The 20,649-nt window shown below is 45.6% G+C and overlaps 1 protein-coding gene and 1 long non-coding RNA gene across 3 annotated transcripts in view; one reads left to right on the top strand and one right to left on the bottom strand.

Moving 5' to 3' along the window:
• The window catches only part of LOC115786427 (terminal nucleotidyltransferase 5C-like), a 39,050-nt gene extending 18,634 nt beyond the window's left edge, over positions 1 to 20,416 (bottom strand). Inside the window, exons 1-4 of one of the 2 annotated variants that reach the window (XM_030738564.1) lie at positions 20,210 to 20,416; positions 17,679 to 17,993; positions 17,038 to 17,337; positions 14,022 to 14,715 (exon numbers count right to left, since the gene is read on the bottom strand). In XM_030738564.1, coding sequence (XP_030594424.1) covers positions 14,086 to 14,715; positions 17,038 to 17,337; positions 17,679 to 17,993; positions 20,210 to 20,224 — 1,260 coding nt within the window. In that variant the 5' untranslated portion in view covers positions 20,225 to 20,416 and the 3' untranslated portion in view covers positions 14,022 to 14,085. Of the gene's footprint in view, positions 1 to 14,021; positions 15,524 to 17,037; positions 17,338 to 17,678; positions 17,994 to 20,209 lie in introns of those variants that run through there. The other variant, XM_030738563.1, reaches the window with a different exon arrangement.
• LOC115786430 (uncharacterized) lies at positions 1,821 to 3,128 on the top strand. Its single transcript, XR_004020419.1, has 3 exons — positions 1,821 to 1,937; positions 2,888 to 2,920; positions 3,102 to 3,128. It is a non-coding gene; the product is annotated as an uncharacterized LOC115786430 (long non-coding RNA).
• Positions 20,417 to 20,649: the final 233 nt, after the last annotated feature.

Consider the following 20,649-nt stretch of genomic DNA (forward strand, 5'->3'; position numbering starts at 1 on the left):
CATCACCATCATTCCTCTCCCACTCTGGAAGAAACTGGCAAGTCTGGCTAAAGGAATCTCCTTCTAAAAAACAAGCGCCCTGCTCTGGCATCAGGTGACACAGCAGATCATTTTAAGCTCATCTATATTTTTTTTTTCTCTGCATGCAGTTCCTATTCACAGTCTAGTTACAACTGAAAAAAAAAGCTCTAAACGTCAGTCCAGGAAGCACTGTGACAACCGCAGCTGAGAGACAAGCCTGCTCTTTACTCAAAAACGTCCTCCCGCCTCTTTTCTCTCTGTGAATAAAGTTAAAGAAAATCAAGGAGAGACTCCAGCTGCGTCCAAAGTCGGGGTTGAGGGCAGAGCTACTGCTACTGATGATCAGGCCCTCCAGACTGAAAGATACAGCCCATTGGTATCAGTTAAGTTGAATAAAAGTTCAGTCTGCCTGCTTGCACTAACCCAACTAAAATCTCGCGTATACGAGCGACATGCAATTATTGTGTGCCTTACCGAAGTGGATCCGAGGACGAGGCTATGTACACTTTGATACTCCATGGTATTCCTTGATGCTTCACAGTCCGGCAGCTAAGCAGTCGGCTGGTTGCTCTGCTACCTTGCAGACGCTTGCAGTGGGTGGCTGAGCAGGGAGACAAAAAACTACAGCAACAACTTCCGAGTGAAATAACTACGTCTCTGGTAGACAGCTCAGACTATCGCGCAATGCTCCGGTCCTCAGCACTGGATGGAGCTTTGCATTCCTCCTCCCCTCCACTCTGCCTCTCCGCCCGTTTTGTCTGTGTGTGCATGTGTGTGTGTGTGTGTGTGTGTGTGTGTGTGTGGTGTGTGTGTGTGTGTGTGTGTGTGTAGAGCTGAAAAGCACACACTCAGAGACTTGTACACGCAGAGAGCCCACAGCCCTGTTCAAGATGGCAACGGGGTTATATTGTCTGAATATTTCAGCATCGACCCCCCCCCCCCCCCCCCCCCCCCCCCACACACACACACACACACAGACACACACCACCCCTGCCACAACACCATCATTACCACCCTTGTCTGCAAAGCCAGACACTGGCTATTGTTCTCTGCACATTGCACATGTGCACCGTTACAGGTGTCCCGGTAAATGCTGGCATTTTATGTGAATGAAGCGGGGAGTAAATGTGAAATAAAACCTGGTGTGATTTTTCGGAACACTTCCGAGCGCTTTTTGTGTAACAGCACAGCCAGTGGAAGCGCCGTCTTCAGCAGCCGCTTATATTAGTCGGGCTTTGTGGGCCCCCTGCAGGCGTCTGGAGCAGACGACGCAAGGCTTTTCCCTGAAACGAATTTAGGAAAGCCGACTGACAAACAAAAAAAAAAAAAAAATGTGTCGGGAGAGGAGTGGGGCGCCATATTGGACTCAAACGCGAAGTGAATTTGTGGTAAAATTCCTCCCCGCTGACCGCTGCAGATGTGAGCCCGTGCTTTAAACAAGAGCCAGCGAGGATGCGTGGCTCACACTGGGGCATGTTGCCTGCCGCCGGGGCCTGTATGAACCGTGCGCACCGGCTCAGCCGCGCGGCCTCTCTCTCTCTCTGGCGCTAACGCGGCGCACTCATATGAAGGCAACATGTCCTCGAGTGCGAGCCTTTTCCCTTCTTGCAGGCTTCCTCCCATCTCGCTCTGCAAGAAGCCATTCGCGCAGACCCCAGAACATCACCGGCTCCAAAATTCCAAGTGTTCTGCAGCCCCGAATGGCGTCACCCGATTGGCCGAGAGCCAATCAATCATGCCTTTAGCCGCACCCCTCCCCCCATTCAACCACTCGCCTCTCTGTTCCAGTGTGTTTACTACACTGCCGAGCATAAGGGGAGACACTCGTCTTCACATGCACTGATCCCACTAAGAAAAACAGTTTTTAGTTGTATTTGTAAGAAAACCTCCAAGAGATCAACATGCCCAAGAGAAAGGTACGTATTACCAAAATAATAAAATAGTTTGAGGCGGATATCAGCCATTAATGCAATGAAAACGATTGTGAAGACATCCCTCTGAGACATTACTTAATTATAACGCAATGGATACCCGTTATTTTTCGCTGGTAATTTTTGCCTATTTTCTAGATATAATCTACATTTTTTGTGTGTTTGAATGAATATTTTCCTGCTCGGACGCGGCCTTTAAAACGCGTTTTCGTGTACGAGCCGCTGTCCTTTGGGGAGTCAGAAGTCTCTTTCGGTCTCCATGCAGTTAAAGCACAAGCAGCAGCCATGCTTTGGCAGCTCTTGTCCACCTTCGTCGCCGACCTACCGAGAACAAACGCTTCACTTATCGCCATTCGGGCACCAAACCGGCCCGAAGTGGCGCCAGAAAATGCTTTAGTGCCTTTACTTTGCATTTTGACCGCAAAAGCAAACATTCGCCGTCGCGTTTCGATAAAATTATATATTTTCTCTCTTTGTTCGCGGGTCCCAAATGGCTGCGATGGCGTTTCTCTGCCGCCCGGTGGCGCCTGTGAGCCTCAGCTGGTCCCTCCCCCTTCTCAACGACTCCCGCGCCAGCTTTCAAATCTCAGCTCCATGCTCTGAATGAGAGAAAGAGATGGGGGAGTGAAAGGGGAAGGCAGGGCCTGGACCCTCGAAATACGGCCTCAGAGACCCCACATGGCTGAGCTCTCACAGCCTACATCGGAATTCACGCAATAACCAACATTTCTGGCCTGTAATCCGTTAAAAAACCCACCTGTATTTGAAATGATCTTCACTTTTCACCTGAAACTGAAAAGTTTTTCAGCACATCTATGACCAATCATAATATGCCGCCCAAGTCATACAGCACCTGTTTGCTGTTAATATAAACAGCAGCTAAACTCTAATTTTTTAAATAAACTCATTTTAACCTGTTATGTTGTGTTTTTCAGGCACATGGAGCAGAAGCAGGAGAAAAGGAGGAGGTAAGGGAGGAAAACGCTGAGCAGCACCTTGCACGTGCATTTACAGTTCAGGTTTTAATCAGGGTGGGAGATGCGGGTCGTTTTTAAAAAGAAAACAGAGATTTTTATACTCAATTCCAGTGTGTGTTTCCTGCTTGTCAAAATAAAGCCCCCCGTAATAACAACCTCTCTTGTGTTTCAGCCCCAGAGGAGATCAGCTCGGTATCGGCGGTAAGAAGGCGCATTTGCATGCTCACTGACCTCATTAATGTTACCTGATGAGAACGAACATGTAAAATAAAGCAGAATGGTTAAAAGCCACGCATATGCAAATATTTCAATAAAGCACAGAGAGAATCATAAAGAAGCTTGAACTGCATTTTCTTGCTCTTTGTACAAAATCCTCGCAAAGCAAAAACTTCTGAACAGTTGTTTTTGCATAGAAAAACGTAATAATTACTTCAGAATGGTGGTAGTGCATTTAGGCTGTAGCAAATTTAGTAGAAGTATCTCAAATATACTTTCATTTGCTTAACTCATAATTAAGGTAGGATTTAGAAATGTTACAGCAAGTAGAAACAGCAGGAATGGACGTTAAAGGCATGTTCACATGCATCTACTTGTAATGCTAACTAAAAACCAGTAGCTGGCATAATAGGGCCTCAGTATTTTTTTAATGAAGCAAATTTGGTTGTATAAATTGTGTCTTTATCCAAAGAAGTTTCTTTTCAGGAACATTTTCGGCCTTTAAAGATGTCTTTAATGCACCAAAGTCCTCTCCTACCTTCAGAAGTACCAGAAAAGACTCTTTAAATGATCAAAGAAACTCCTGTAGCACTACTGCATTCAAGAGTAGCAGTTTGTTAGATCCCTTTCCTGTGCTTTCCCCAGAACCGGCCCCGCCCAAGCCGGAACCAAAGGTCAAGAAGGCAGCAAGGTGAGAGGCCATCTAAATGAACTCGCATCACAGGAGACGCGGGGGGTGGCGTTTGAATGCTCAGCCTTGCTAACCGCTTGTCTTTAACGGGAAACAGAAAGAAAGCTGTGAACGATAAGAAGGAGGACAAGAAGACCAAGAAGGCGAAGGAGAACGCCGAGGCAGAGGCGAACGAAGAAAACCACTCTGAGAACGGCGAGGCCAAAGACCAACGAGGTGAGAGCGGGGCGGCAAGCGGGGAGGGGGGCGGTCCTGAACCTCCTAGCGTCCGGCCCCCCACTGGAGATGCTCGGTATAATTTCACATTTAAAAGTAGCCAAAGTTTTAACTTGAGGCTGTCTGCTTCATCCCACATGTGAGGCAGCCCCCGAGGAGGCCAAGGAGGAGGCAAGTCCGAGTAGCAACCACTGCCCAAACTTCCTCCTCCTCCTCCTTCTTCTCTACATCCCCTTCTCCCCCCCCCCCCTTCCGCCCCCCCCAAAAAAGCTACCCCAGCCAGCCAGCCCCCAACCCCCCCCCCCCCCCCCCCCCCCCCCCCCCCCCCCCCCCCCCCCCCGGCCTCCCCAAGTCTCTCACATGGTTTCCCTCCAAGGCGTATGTTAACAGAGGAATATTTTTTATCAATGATTTTATAAGTATCCGTACAGATTTTTAGCACAAAAAGCGAAGCTGATTATGGAGCGCCTTGCAGATTTGCAGTGGTCATATCAAGTGTCTGCAAGCAAGATGAACACACTAAAATCTTTTTTAAATGGCATTCATGATTGTCGAAGGCTTGTTTGGTGTAGAAAGCGTGTCCCTGCCGGATTGGCTATGTTGTGAGTTGTGTATTTTATTTTATTTTATTTTTTTTTGGTTTTGTTTTTGTTTCCTCCCTTCTCCCTGCTCGTCCCGCCCATCTTCCCCGCTCTTCTTCCTCGGCAAATTAGACCTTCTCCCTCACCTCCCCCCTCCTGACAGTTCGGCCTTTTATCCACGTTTTTATTACAACGGTTTGGCCATGTTAATGTGGGTGATTCCTTAAGACCTCTAAATGTGCAGTGAGTCCCCCCCCCCCTTTTTGCTTCTGTCTCATGGTCTTGTTTTTTTTTTTTTTTTTTTTTTTTTCATTGAAATTGTGTTTTGACGGGAAAAAAAACCCAACCTACTAGCGTGTTGTCCATAAGAAAGAGGAAGACGAACATGTGAAACATTCCGGGGAACAGCGATTGCCTCCGACCTGTCTCCTTAGACGACCCTGCGTGTTAAAAAAAGAAAAGAGAAAAAAAAAAAACGGCTCCTGCTCCATCCACGCTGTCACGTCAGCTTTTCTAAACGCTCTGGTTTTTTTAACAGCGATCAAATTTGGAAACCTTCTGTGACAAAACGCAGGTGTCTGGTCCCTCTCTTATGTTCTGAAATTCTCTTAATAAAAAGAAGTCCTGGGAATTTTCCTCGAATCAGAGTCTCAAGTTTGTTTCTTTAAGAGAGAGTGGGGAAAAAGAAAGTGTGTGTGTGTGTGTGTGTGTGTTGGGGGGGGGTGGAGGGGGATAAGTTCAGCTTAATCTAAAGCTGTGAGTTCCCAGCTTCAACTTCTGGGAGTCATTTTGTAGGCAAAAGCAACCGTGTAGTATCTTGAAATGGAAATTTAAAGCTTGATTGTGTCCTGCGACCCTGCGTTCTCCGTGCTCGAGGGCCTTTCAGCATCTATCTGTGCGAGAAGCTGCATTCATCACAAAAGTTCTGCATTCTCAAAACAGAACATCCCTGCCACTTAACAAAATCCATCATTTCCTTTAAGAGCACCGCCGCAGGATGCAGATTCCTGACCGGCACATTTCATCCTGCCCGCCCTCTACAATCATGCAGTCAAGTCCGCTTGATCCTCCAAACTTACCGTAGGCAAGTATTTGTTAGCCGAGGACTGAAACCAGTGTAATTTATTGCAAATATCTGCTGCAAAAGACTCCTGAGGGAGGTCAGGTCAAAGAAAGGTCAGCCAGAGCTTCTTTATTCCCCATCCCACTGATTGATCTTTCTAAAATGCACCAGTAGAGGCCTCATACCCAGTAACTGAATAAAGCCTTTAATTAAGACATGCTTCTCCATGCTCCTGTCTTGCAGCAGTCCCCCCCCCCCCCCCCCCCCCCCCCCCCCCCCCCCCCCCCCCCCCCCCCCCCCCCCCCCCCCCCCCAAAAAGGCCCAGATGCAGTCAGGGAGCAGACAGTTCCTATCTGCCCAGCTTCTTCCTTCCTCTTTAGGCTTAACACGTTCACATTAAACCCTACACAAACTCACGCATGAGTGCTGTGACCCACATTCACCTCGACCCTCAAAGAAAACAAAACCTCACCGGTTTATTGAGTAAACTGCTTTAAAGAGAGCTCCACATTCAGGCTGCACACACAAAGCTTTATGCATCAGTACATGGCAAAAGGCCTGACAGGAGGAGGATTGGGAAAATGCATGTAGTCTATTGAGCAAACACTGTGAATAGGCGACTCACTCTGGGCTTTGAGTGCGTGCATTTGCCTCCAGCACTGGCGGTGTGAGTGTGCATGCTTGGTGTGGTCTCTCAAGCCTAAAGCCCACCATGCTGTGAGTTCAAATATATGAGGATACACTGTTGTGTTTATGTAGTGGCAGTGAGGCGTAATCCCCTTTATAACATAGCATTTCGAAGGATTTGATTGGATGCAACAGCCTGCAGCAGCTCCTCTGGTTTATGCTTCACATCAGCTGTACGTGTTCATTAAGCTTCATTTAGCTATGAATCACTGCAACGCAGAACATGACGCTCGGCTTTTTTCCCTCCCTTTTTTTTCGGTCTCTGTTCCGCTATTTTGTGCAGCAGTTGCAGTCCCTCTGACCTGCATTGTCATGGCCGAGCACTGGGCTCCATTTTGTCGATATTTGGTTGAGCGCTGAGCTCCATTGCACGGCGCCGCCACTAGATGTCAGCCTTGTCTTATAATTACACCAGTAAACGCCAGCGCGTTGCCCACGGCCTCCTGTGGAGCTTTGATTAACCTTACATTTGATTAACTCATGCATTAAAGGTGTTATTATTTTTCCGGAGGCATACTATGAGAGATGACTCACATTTCTTAATGAAAAAGCATTTCAAAGGCCTCCTTTTACCTCCCCTTTTTATTCACATCTCAGTTCATTATGCCTTTTAATCCTCTGTCAGCAGCAGCCGTTTAATGCATTTACTTTTCAGTTCAACCAGACCCGCTAAAGCACACGGCCAGGCCCAGGCTATGAATTGGGCAGCCTCTAATGTGTGATATCCATCAATAACGTGCAGTGATGTGAGGAAAACTAAAGGAAATACATTATTGATCAGACAGAAAGTTACAGATCTCAGCCAGGGTGGTCTCTTTTTATTGCTCACCACCTTCTTTCATCTGTGCAGCCCTTGTGATATTCCTCAGCTCTTACACTCTCATTGATCTGTCCATTCATCCTGTCTCCTGTGATCAGCCCTCTGACTCGTTAACGGCTTTGATACTGAGATGCAGACACACACACGCACACATGCAGTCCTCTCCTAAGGCGATCAGGCATCAAAGTTTTAATTAGCCTCTCCCAATATTGTTTTATCTTTTGCTTGTATATGCTTGCTTCCTGCTCTGGCTGAACTTGAATGTTTGCCTGCCTGCTTATCTGTCTGTCGGCCCATCTGCCAGTCTGCCTCCTCGTCTGCTGTTCATCCTCTTCTGTGTCTTTTCACTGCCTAGTCTGAGTAACCACAAGGGAGATGTGCCCCAGTCGTGCATGAACCCCCCAGTGTTTACTCTCACTTTGTCCTTTATGACTCTTGGATGGTTTGTTGATTAAAATAGCCCCCAACCCACCCCTTCCTAAACGTTTGCACATCCTATTCTGTCATCCCACGCATTTTCAGCTCCCGTCGACTCCCCACACTCAGTCGTTTACATCCCCCCCCTGTCCGCATCACTCTGGTCAAAGACCGTGCATGTTTGCACACATCTCCCTGCGCGCTTCGGTGTGTGTTACATGAAGGAGAGGGGTGGGGTGTTCTCTGAGTTAAGAATGAGGATGACCTTTTACGAGGAAGTGATTTAAATGATGCCCTGTCGTCAGCAGGGAGAGCACTGTGTGAATGTGGATGAGCAATTGTTGTGGAAAGGACGTCACACTTTTGCACATGCTTAAAGCAGGAGGACAGTGCGTGCGTGCGCGCCCGCACACACACATAAGCAGGCACGAGACGCCAACAGGTTCAGGTTCACGTTTTGTATGGAAAAGCTGGAGTCGAGTGTCCTCCCTGTAGACCTGAGGGATGCTTGAAATGAGCAGATGTTTAGTGGCACGCGTCTGTAATACGCTACTGCGAGAGGATGCTGCTGTCTGGCTGTCTTAAACAACTGTTTGTGTTTGACTGTCTTGTTTATCTCCTAGACGGGCTGCACTCTATGGGGGTGGGATGTTCAGGAGTGAATGGGAAGAAGCAGGATGAGAAAGAGAGGAAGAGAAAGTACCAGGAGGTGTGGGGGGTGGGGGGCTGGCTGCAGATGGGGATCTATTCTCTCCGTGCACACAGACAAGATGGGAATGAGTGCGTCTGTGACGTCAATCAGTGAACACACACACACACACACACACACACACACACACACACACACACACACACACACATACAGAGCGAGACACTCCCCTCCTCTTCCAGTCCCATGCTAATACATGCTTCACTGCAAACAGCAGCAGTGCTACGGATCACAGGCATAAACATCAGCACACACAAACAGCCTCTCCACCACAGCCGCACACTCACAGACACTCACAGACACACACAGACACACACAGACATGCAGAACTGAGTTTTATCTCTGAGCGGCTCGTGATGTCAGGCTCTCTTTTCTGTTGTTTGCACAGAAAGAGGAGATTGTTTGGTGCCACAGATGGCATTTAAAGACCTGCTCAGATCTTGACCAAAGTAAAAAAAAAAGAAAACTCTTCTAGCCAGCTCTATATATATATATATATATATATATATATATATATATATATATATATATATATATATATATATACACACATATATATATAGTTCATGCTGAAATTCGTCTTTTTTTAGGATAAAAGCAAAGTTGCTCTAATATGTCAAGCCTTTTCTCAAGTTGTTTGAATGTTCTGAGAGCTTGCACACTACATTTTTGAAGAAAAAAGCTAGCACATAAACTGACTCCAACATGTGCACTATGGTGACTCTTGAGCAATAAGGAGAAAACAGACATGATGGAAAATTGCTGTGTATATTTAATGTGAAGTTATCTTTGCTTCCTTTAATGGAAATGAATGAAGCTTCTACTCAATTCAGTTTCAGCCACTGTAGATTTCCTAAGCCAGTCTATCACTGACTGAGGACATAAAAATAACCGATAGAAGCAAATGAAAATTCTTTATGTTAAATTAAGAGTTTGGACTACATTTAAGGCATGATTACACAGTAATACTGATATATATCAATGGGATATCTGGTTGAATTCTGGATAACTGTACCTCGCTGAGATTTGATTTAAATGAAAGCATGTGAGAAGTTTAAAGGGTATCCACTGCATCTTGTCTGAAACATGAAAAGAGCTACTTTCTAAAAGCTCCCAGTATTTTTTGTAGGATTTTAGTGTATAAACAGAAATTTGCCAATGGCATCAATTACATAGTTGCACTTGTGCTTCTGTATGAAGTAAAACACTGGGTAAACCTATACCAGCCACCTGCATGTAGAGCTGTGCTGTGTTTCTCAGTAAAAGGCACTCCTCACGCTGTCGTAAATCTCCCTTTCTGTCCGCCTGATCGATCACCTCTTATGTAACCTCGTGCCTTTGTCACACAGCCACCATTCTGATCCATTATGCTGAATTTAGTTTGCATAATTAAAAAAAAGTAAGGTCTCACTGACCCACGGGTTTCTGAATAAATCTGATACCTAAGAAGAGCCAAGTAGACAAGCAGGAGGCACAGACACTACTCAGTAAACACGACTGTCTCCTACTATATTCTGCATCACTGCACAATTTAGACTACTTTAAGAGGAGTTAAGATGTTGTGGTACAAGCAGAGCATGAAAATATCACAGATGGGTTGACGCTGCGAGTAGAGAAAGAAGGTGATATGATCGACAGCTTTGATTCCTCAAGGTTTTCTGATTCAGGGCCCATGTAAGGCATGCATTTGGCAAGTTCGCCTTTAAGAAATCATCCATCCATGTCACAGAGTCGTGACGACACAGCCTTCTATCTAGAGAAATGAAAAACTATTTTTGAAACACTCCACGCTGCCTGCCCAATTTTGCTTTTAAGGATGAATTAGTGGATAAAGTAAGAGCGCATCAATTTCAGAGTGTGGGCGGCATGTGTCTGTGTGTGTTCCTAATGTGTGTGTGGGGGGTGGGGGTGGGGTGGATTGGGCGTGTAGGTGTGGTGGGTAGCATTAAGGATGCAGCAGTCACTTCTCTTTCTAATTGCTTTATTTCTTTGAGCCCCCCCCCCCCCCCCCCCCCCCCCCCCCCCCCCCCCCCAATCATGTTCTCATGTATCCTCAGCTGGAAGAGGACTGAGTCACTGCAGCCATGGAAGCAGGTGGGTGGGTTGGAACACGGTGGATAGGAGGGTGAGGACAAGGGTGTGGGATGTGGGGTAGTAGGAGATAAGGGAGGGGGTGAAGGGGGAGGCTGTAGTGAATGGAGAAAATATGAATGGTGACTACTATGCATCCATTTTATTGCTGTGCAATGCTCAGTCACTGAAACCGAAATTTCATCTGCACAGGAAAATAAAGCCATCCCAAATGATTACGGTCTCTTTTACAGTCTCTCACAGAAGACTTTAAAGGGTAATCGAGAGAAAGAAGCGGAAAAATTAATTCAGGGAATATGATTGGGGGAGTAAGGGGAATAAATGTGTCAGCAGCCTTAATTATCTTAATACACACTTCAGACAGGGCAACATATTTCATCCCTTAAGCCTCTGCTAACCCCAACTTGATGCTTTTGTTTTCTTTTTTTTTTCCTGCAGAGGCTAAATGTGCCCACGAGCAATTCCTATTTTAACTCTGAGTTATAAAAAGATTAAGCAATGTGAGCAAACCAAAAGCCTTTTAAAAAAACCCTCAAACCTGTATGATGTTTATGAAATGGTACTAAGAACATTATCAAATCAAATGTACTGGCCTGAGTGTGTGAAAGACAGAAAGAGACAAAGGCAGATGTGTGGGTGATGTTCTCTTTTTGCCTCGCTGAGTTTGAAAATGTTTGTCGAGGGTGGACGGGTGGGCAGGCCATTAGGAAAATTGATGTTCATGCAGATGTGTGTATGCGTGTGTACATATGTGCGTGTATGTTCCTGCTCTGACATCACTGCTGCCGTCACTGCAGCCACCTCACAGTGACTCCCTTGTGACTGAAGGCCTGACAACCTCCCACGCTCTCCCCATCCACCTCTCCTGCTCCTCTTGCCTGGCTTTATCTATAACCTCACCCCTCCTCACTCGCTTCTTGTCCCCTGCTTTCTGTCTTCTTCCTCAGCTCTGTTTTCTTGTCCATGTCCACTATTTTTTCACTTCACCCACCTTCTTTTCCTTCTTCCTTTTTTTCCCCTCTCCCCCTCATTTGGTGTGTGGGTCTTCCCTGTCTTCCGTCATGCTCTCTGCACCCACAGTGCTCCCTGTCTGTGTCTCTATGGAAACCCTGAGTGGACATGAGTAGCTCAGAGGTCTGTGAAACACTGATACAGACACTATTAGAGCACATGCTGTCTTTCCCTCTCAGAGAGTGCATGTGCAAGCAGTGCAAGCCCTTACTGTGTGGGAATAGATGCTGCGTGACCATGGCAATACCAGCCTCCTCACAAGATACACCCCGTCTCCCCCTGTGCCAATGACCTATCAGTGGTGTGAAGTGGGAAGAAAAGATGGAATGAGGGAGTAAGGAGGGAGCCCTATTGTTTCATTATACTGTAAGTCTCTTCGATTACTAGCTGGAGAAAAGGGACCACCTGATGCCACCTCTGCACATATATTGCCATAAGAAGAACACACACAAAGCCGTGTTACCATGGCTTCAGAGGACTCTTGACTTACATTTATTTCCTAGAGACCAATCGTAACCTTAACTATCTATCACTTAACCCTAACCTTAACCATAAAATATGTCTCCATCTTAAACTATAGTGATTTACATTATGGGTGGATGACTTTATGTCCCCATAAGGATGACAAGTCCCCATAAGTATGTCTTTGTAAACAGAGTCCCCACAGTATCATTAATTCCAACCCACACACACTTTGTCCCCCTCCTCTCCTTTCTCCCCTATCACTCTCACACACCTCATGAACCATATTCTCCTTACATTTACACATTGTTGAGCCTGCTGTGTTGCGTAGCCCGTGCGTCATCCCGGGTCCAAACACATCTGAAGGACAGGTGATTTGCGATAAGAGGCTTCACACAGACAGAATTTTACAGCTTTGGGTCGCTCTCCTGGGCACCATCATGACTTGATGGTCATGCTTAAGTGGATCATTATGGGGCATAATCATGGGCAAGGATACATAAGCTGCACAGCATGTCATTATGGGGAGCACTGTGGGGTTATGAATGTGCGTGTGAAAAGGCAGGAAAATGTGATACTGGGATGCTTTTTCTCTTTGCAGTTGAGGCATTAACTGTTTTGAAAAGGAAAAGAAAAAAAAATCAATTTTACTCACATGTGAAGGTTTGTTGAGTTTCCCCTTTATTTTTTTTTTTTATCAAAATATACATACATAAACTACAACAGGACTACATTAAAGAAGACATCAAAATGGGCAGCAATAACAGGGGTCAAAAACTGAACAAACACCCAACCCAGCCCCAGGCCCACCCCATTAACACCCCCAGTGCAGTGAGATAAAGACATGCCAATGATGTCTCACATTTAGGCACTTGAATTCCCTACCAACCATCTTTGGTCATAGTTGCTGTTGCACAGTTTCAAACTGAGATTCAAACAGGTTTGAGGTGGATCCAAACTTGATTCACGTTGATTCTAGTGTGAATCAGCTGAAGCTGATTTACGCTGAGAGGAGTCGTATGAGTTTAAAAGCAATTCGGTTAAGACAGAGCTGCATCTGCCAGGTTTAGAGATGACCCAAAGATGGTTATAACCTGACCACCTCCATAGAGTAAACCACAGTATTAATTAAATTAACACTAGATGATACAATACTTCACATGATTACAGAAAGGACTCCACAACAGAAAGGAATCAAGCAGCACATCTTAACACAGTTTACCTGAAAACAATGCAGTGTATTTTCACACAATATACTGTAATCAATACGCTGTACAGTCTATTCCAAAGGCATTGTTGTTAGCATTTTTTTGTAGGAACTAACCAGTCTGTTTACCACTGAGTATAATCTCGGAAAGTCTTGCAAAAATAGATCAATTTTTAATAAATTAAAAGCCTTGCTTTGATTTTAGATGTGACTTTTTAAGCTACTCATGCATTGTCTAACTCCGTGTGCATACAGTAATACACACAGACACACAGTGTGTGTGTGTGTGTGTGTGTGTGCGTGTGTGTGTGTGCGTGTGTGTGTGTGTGTGTGTGTGTTTTGATGAAAATACTGTACACACTGGTATACTTGTCCCTCTGTCCTTTTTTGGAATACACCCCCTTCAGTAAAGGAATAACAAAGTTACATTAAACTGTTTAAGAAGCATAGTAGTCACACAGTATTTGGCAGTGAACAGTCCTAATTTATCCATGCACAATATCAACCACAGGCAAGGTCCACATTCTGAACAAACCCATTAAGAACAACACAGTAAGAACATGAAAAGCGTGTACAAGAATTTAAGAACCTGGAAGTGTGTTTGCATGTGTGTGTGTGTGTGCATGTGTCAGTGTGTGTGTGCATGTGTGTGAATGTCAGCAGCACAGTTGGTTTCCCAGGGAGACCAAAGGCCTATGACTCATGTATAGTGCATACAGCATTTTCTGGAATTTTTAACAATATCGGAAGAATTATTATTTTCCACAAAGCCCAGATAATTACATATAATCATGTTAGAACCTTACAGAGTACTTAGGGAGTTTAGTGTAAAAACCCACTCAATCCCACCCCCATAGGTCTATTATAGACCAAACAGTTTATCCCTGGATTATATTTCCATTCTCAAGCTTTTTCTTCGGGGCAAGCACCACCTTGGTAGCTCAACTGTGTATTTTGTGTAAGTACATGTATATCCATGCATGTTTTACACAAGTCCAGTTTGTGGGTGCAGGTGTAAGGGGTAAGGTTGGTATAGCAGAGTTGATCCCCCTTGGGGTATGTAGTAGCTGCAGTAGCTGGGTTCTGCGAGATAGGGGGCAGTGTGCTCAGCAAGGTAGGGGGCAGGCTGATAGAAGCATGTCACATGGTCTGTGTTGGGTATTATGTTCTGCTCTCCTAGAACCTTCAGTGCCAGCACTGTGATCATATTCAGTGTCTGACGCCTCTCATGTCCCATCAGACACACCGTGCTGTCATCTACCACACGACGCAGCGTCATCAAGTATTGGTACTTGCTTCTCTCCTCACCAATAAAATGGTTCTTCAAGTAGGATAGGATCTTCCTCTGTTGTTCCTGCACGTCTGGGAAATCAATAAAAAAGCGTGAGCACATGTAGCGCTCCAGTGTCTTTATCTGAGTCTCGCTGGCTGGTCGGTAGTCTCTGACCAACAGGTTGCTGTATTTCAGCAAGCCACCACCTCGAATCTCCTCAGGGTTCCTGGTAGCGATCAGGCGGTAGCGCAGGTGATCCATGGCTGCCTCAAAGTCACCATACATGCTCTCCGCCAGGACTTCGACAGCAGGGACTGAGTCAGATGCCTGAGGAGAGTCACACTGTTCAGATGTGTCTGTGGTTACCTCGGGGGCCTCTTTGTTCTCAGGCACAGAGTTGGCTGCCTCAACAGCTTCTGGAGAGGCAGATTCCCTGCGGCATTCAGACTGAGTGTGAGGCAGTACATGTGAGGTGGAACTTGGGATTGTGATTGGAAAAGAGACAGGCTCAGTAACCCGAGGCAAAGATGAGATATATTCGTGTTCCTTTTTAACCTCCAACTGTAAAAGAGGAACTCCCAGCTGAGGGGAAGACTCTTTAATCTGTTCATCACTGTCTGTGTTTAGTATCAAAGGCTCCATGTCTGAAGATACCTGAGGTACAAGGTCCTCTGACTCCACTGGTGGAGTGAGGCAGAGGAGGGGAGGGCTCAGGCAGGGGGAAGGGGGGGTGAGACAGAGTGGAGGAGGGCTCAGGCTGAGCATTGGAGGGGTGAGGTAAGGAGGTGAGCTGAGGCAGGATGAGGTAGGGCTGAAGCTTAGGGTTGGAGAGCTAAAGCTAGTAGCAGGGCTGACGGTGCTTAGCATTGGAGAGGAGAGGCAGTGAGATGGAGAGGTCAGGCATGGGGGAGGGCTGAGGATGGGGGGCGAGGGAGTTAGGCAAGGAGGGGAAAGACTGAGTACTGGAGGGGTGAGACAGGGCACAGGAGGTGTGACACAGTGGGCAGAGGAAGCTGAATTTAAAGTGGTCCCTTGTGGACTGTCACTTGGCTGATTCACAGCCATCTTTTTGGTCTGCTGTTCTGCGTGTGAAACTAATGTGTCCACTGAGTCAAGAGGCTCTGATTGTTTGGCAGTTTCTATAAAGGGGGACTGGTTTGGCTCATCAAATGTAGTTGGTGGCTCTGTTAGGCTCTGATTAGTTGTTTCACCTGGATCCTCTGTGGTTAGCTGAGAAATTGGTGGCTCTTGAGATAAAGCGGACATGGAATCTACAGCAGAGCTGGAGATAATATCAGGGGCTGAATCAGGAGTTGAGCTAAAGTCGGGCTCTGAAGCTGGGTTACTGGAAGGATCAGGTTCAGAATTTGTTTTAAAAGAGATACTGCTTATTGGGGTAGCTACAGGGTTTGAACTGGAAGCAGTTGGCTCTGTGTTAAAGGCTAACTCAGGGCTCGAGCAAGTGTTTGAATCCACGCAGGGCACAGAAACAAGAAGATCGTTTTCAGGGACTGAGCTGGGGTTAGGACCAGGTGTAACCTTTCTACACATCCTCCGGGGGGGTTTGGGGGATGAGTGTTTGAGCACCACCATGTGAGATAGTCTCTCTGAGGCCTTACAAGAAGAAGGAGAGGAGGTCTTTTTGTCGGAAGCAAGGCTAGGTGGTGGAAGTAAAATATCCTGAGTATCTGAAGGGTTAACGGCATCAAGTGTGTTAGGTGTTTTTTCTGAGTTTTCTGTGTTGTGAATCTCCAGCAAGTCCTGTGTGTCAGGAAGCTGTGTGTTGCAAAGTGTGAGAGCGGAAGAGGAGGAGCAGGAACAATCGATACCCTGTGTGTCCTCTGTGATTTCACATATTTCTGCGTTATTTTTCCTCTCTGCTTCTATTTCTTCCTCTGTTTCTGCATTTCTTTCTTCTGCTAATTTGTGTGAAGATGTGCTAGTGTGTAGAGCTGGCACATGTTGAGTTTTATCTTCCTCACTGCTGCTCTGATAGTCTCCAAAAGACTTAGATATGTTTGTTTTATCAGATTGCTCTGTACTGTGAGGTTCTTCTCTAAGGTTTACACACTCTCCCTGGGTTTCGTTTGACGTTTGTGGTGTCTCAGACTGTCCCATCTGCTCTGCGAGTTCTTTCTGTTCATCAGGGGGTTTTGTGTGGTTACTAAGTTCTTTCTGGACAGCGAGTTCTCTGTGGTTTGAATGTGCTGGTGCAATGCCATCACAGGGCTTTGCTTGCTTGAACTCTTCTACCTTTGTTGAGCTTTGAGTCTTTTCCGAGAGCTCTGGCTCACGTTCAATCTGAGCTGATGTTTCAGCTTTCTCGGGGGCTTGTTTCTTTTCTGACAAAGATGTCTGGTCTGCCTTGTTTAAGTTTTCTCTGTGCTCTGACACTTTTTTCAGCCCTGCAGATGTTTCCTCTTTGTTGTCTTTCTCCAGCATGGAGTGTTTTGTCTGGTTTGAATGTACAGTTTGTTGTGAGAGTTCGGTCTGAGAATTGCTTTCCTGCACCTCATCTCTCTGTTGTTTCTCACTGTTTTGAGCCTGTTCTTGGCCAAAAGAGTCTCTACCTATGGGCTTCTCTGTTTCTGGCACAGCTGTTTGATTGAGCAGGGAAGGAGAGTATTTATTCTGATTCTCTGCAGGCTGGTCCTTAAGATCAACTTTATTCATTTTGCGCTGTGAGTCCTGCTGCATGTAAGACTCTAGGAGACGGTCCAGAATGATCTGGAAGGAGTCTACGCTGAACTCAAACTGCCGCCTCAGCGCACTCACAAATTTGAGCTCCAGGTTTTTGCCACTGTTGTTTGAGAGGGAGATGAGGCTCCAGCGGTCATGTTCGTTGAAGACTTTGACCATTTTCTGGACATAGGCCTCCTTCATTGTGGCATTGCTGATCCGTTCCCTGTTGACCGCAGCAGGCAGGAAGTCCAGCAAACAGCCCAGCACTGACTCTTTGATCACCTGGCAGGGTAAAAGGTCAACAGCATGACAACTGTAACAATCTACTATTGGAAAAAAAAAAAATCATCATAATCATGATTCTATTATGGTTTAGTTTTTAGTATAATCTAGTTAAGACAAGCAACAAACAGAATTGATTCAGCCACAAATTATGGTTAGGATTACAATATCATATCATATACCCCCAGAAAAATCAATACTGCCACCCCCAAACAGTTTATTTGATGACGTGCTTAAAAAAAAAACATAACAGTATGAATTCTGGTCAATGCAGGGAACTGAACCCAAGGCTCAACTGTAGCACTGAATTGTTTCCTTTTTTCTACCTAAGCAACACTCACCTGGAACTCCTCTTGACTGGGCAACTCCACTCCAAAGATGATGTCCAAGTCCTTGTAGCTCGTTCCGTTGTCTCGAACAAGGACGTGACTGGCCGTGGAGCCGTTTAGGCGAACATCTCTGACCGTGATTCCCTGCTTCTGTAGCCTGGCCCGCACAGCTATGATGATGTCACGAGGTCGCAGCTCCAATGTGGGAAAGTTCCCACGGCCATGAATGGGAACCACCTCTGAAAGAACCTGATGGAGAACCTCCACCTGCTCAGTGTTCAGGCTGTGAAACCGCTGACTGGATTTCTTTTCAGACATGCTGCTGCCCTAAAGGGAGGGAAGGAGGATAACAATGAGAGTCTATTACAGCTCCTCAATGAAATATGCTGTGTTTAACGCTCTCTCTCTCTCACACACACACACACACACACTAAGTATCACTCATATGCACACTCCCTGCCAGTCTGCTGTCTGCAAGTCACAGCTTGCCTGACAGCTTTTCCACAATGCTAATGTAACTGCTGTGTTGACAAGCTGACACATGGAGCAAACCACGTAGATGTGCTCTGCATAAATATTCTTCAACTCTTCAACCAGGTCACAACAAATCATGGTGGAAGCATTTGAGTTACAAAAAGAGTCTGAAACATGTTACAGTATTTACTACCCATGGCATACTTCACTTACACTCCATCTTATAATAGCTGGTTCAGGATTTTAGTTTAATTCTTAAAAAAAAATAGAGACAATGATAGAATATAATCTATACTTAGTTATTGTATAATAATAATAATAATATGTAATCTTTGTTTATTGTTTTCACCAGACAAGCAAGGGTTAAGCTGAATGAGTCATCACCAGCAGACTGCATTAATCACACCAACGTCACTAATTAAAGACACACATCTGTTTTTGTGGCTGTGTGTGCAGCACATGATGTGTGTACATTACAAACAATAACTCTTCCACCCATTTACAGGATTGTGTACAAGACCTCTAAAAATTCAAACCCAAATTGGAACAAAGTGAAATTTAATATCAGCTAATTCTAATGTTTGGCTTTTAACATGTGCAATCCTCCTTGCACTTATACACTCAGCCTCTGCATCCATCAATCAATCTTTAAAAAGTAGAAACATTTTCAATAAGCTACACAATACCTGTAGTTGCCTAACCAAGTTAGTCTGAAGGGTCTCTGTTAAGTGATTGAGTGTGCGATTGTGGGCGCCTGTCAAAGTGTTTCAGCGAGTGAGTGCTCGTGTTCGAGTGGGCAACTGTGGTTCATAGCAGCCTATTATGAGCTATTGTTTCCTTTAATCAATAGTTGTCACTCAGTGCTACAGTTGAATGCGGCTGATTGCTATGATTTGTCAATACTAGCAGGCTAAACAGTGGGATAATAATGAGCAGTAATCAGATGCTTTCTGGTATCATTTTGTCAGACACTAGAGGGTTATATTCTGTAACAACCACAAACAAAATCAGTAATGGGGTGTTTAGAAAACTTTGCATCCATTTCAACAAAAACTAAATCAGCATTTGACTGCAGCGCATACAGAAAGCTACAGAAGTCTTTTTTTTTTGTTAAAAAAATAAAAAGGACTGCTTACCAGGATGCAAAGAAGTTGAATCTGAGAGCACAGAGCTGCTAAACGGCTGTTGTGGATGAGACATCTGCTTGTGTCCCAGTTTAACCCAGCAAACTTCAGTTTGCCAAATAATCATCATAGAGGCAGTACAAACACTTCCAGATGTTTACACTTATCACATATCTAGCGACACAATGTGTTCAGGAGGCACTGCGGGACCGTTTTCCAACTGCCCCCGTGTGTCTCTTTCTCTCTCTCTCTTTCTCCCCCACAACCCCCTCCCCTTTCTCGCTCTCCTGCAAACTTGCAGCCCGAGTGACTCATCCAGGCGTATCGGCTCAGCTCACACATAATCTATAGCCACTGAAAACCCAACAAATCTGAGGTCCTCATACGCAGTACATGTAAAACAAACAAACAATAAGGTCCTGTAAACTCAGATGTATGTCTTGGGTAGAGAATCTGTCAAGTGGCACACAAGAGGAAGAATTAAAAACTATAGATATAGTCGGAGTAACGTTCTTGATTTTTACTTTTTTGCTCTTTAATGACTAGAAACATGAATGCTGACGTAGAAGATTACACTATTGTGTTTACAACACATTTACTGACCAGAACTTCTGTATAAAACATATGGATTTTAAATGCAGCTGCTTAATTAGTATATTTCTATAAAATACAAGCAATATTTTTCTCCACCTGCTGGGTGTTATAGTTCACCACTTGTACAGTTTCACAGTCCATCATTACCTAGAATATACTGGAAGCAATGTAAGAGCCCCGCTGGGTTTCATCCTGCCCTGCTGCTCTTCTAATCACCTAATCACGCACTTACTTACACCTGAGGTGGAAGGTGGAGGCAATTAAGCGCAATTAAGTGCCTGCCAGGGTAAAGGGCAGCACTTGTGAGCATTAAAAATTGGATTAAGAAACTTCAGAGCTGAATGTTCTTACCTGTTGCTGAGGCATTCGAGGGAGCGAGCGGCTCCTGACTTGTCAGCGGAATTAAACAGCGGGTGTCCACCGAGCTACAGGTCCGGAGAGTTTGTGTTTTCTACTGGGTTTGTTTTTTCCTTCTGAAGTCCCTCCGTTTAGACTCGGTGCTGACGCGGCGATGTGCGATGCCAGAATCTGCGCGCGAGTTCATTCGGGCGCTGTCCGGGAGGCGCGTGGTGCTGAAATGAAGAATGAAACGAGTCCTCGCGCTCTTGTTTCTCCTTCGGCCGCCTGCAGCGTAACGCAGTTTCCATAGCGACCTGCCGTCATTCAGTTATGACTTGGGAGTGTGCGTGCGTATGTGCGTGCGCGCGCGCGCAGGATCAGTCTGCTCACAACAATGATAGGGTTGTGGTGGTGGTGGGGTAAAGAGGGCGTTAACAAGTGTCAGGGATAAT

The sequence above is a fragment of the Archocentrus centrarchus genome, chromosome 10 (genome assembly GCF_007364275.1).
Source record: "Archocentrus centrarchus isolate MPI-CPG fArcCen1 chromosome 10, fArcCen1, whole genome shotgun sequence".
Taxonomy (NCBI): Eukaryota; Metazoa; Chordata; class Actinopteri; order Cichliformes; family Cichlidae; genus Archocentrus; species Archocentrus centrarchus.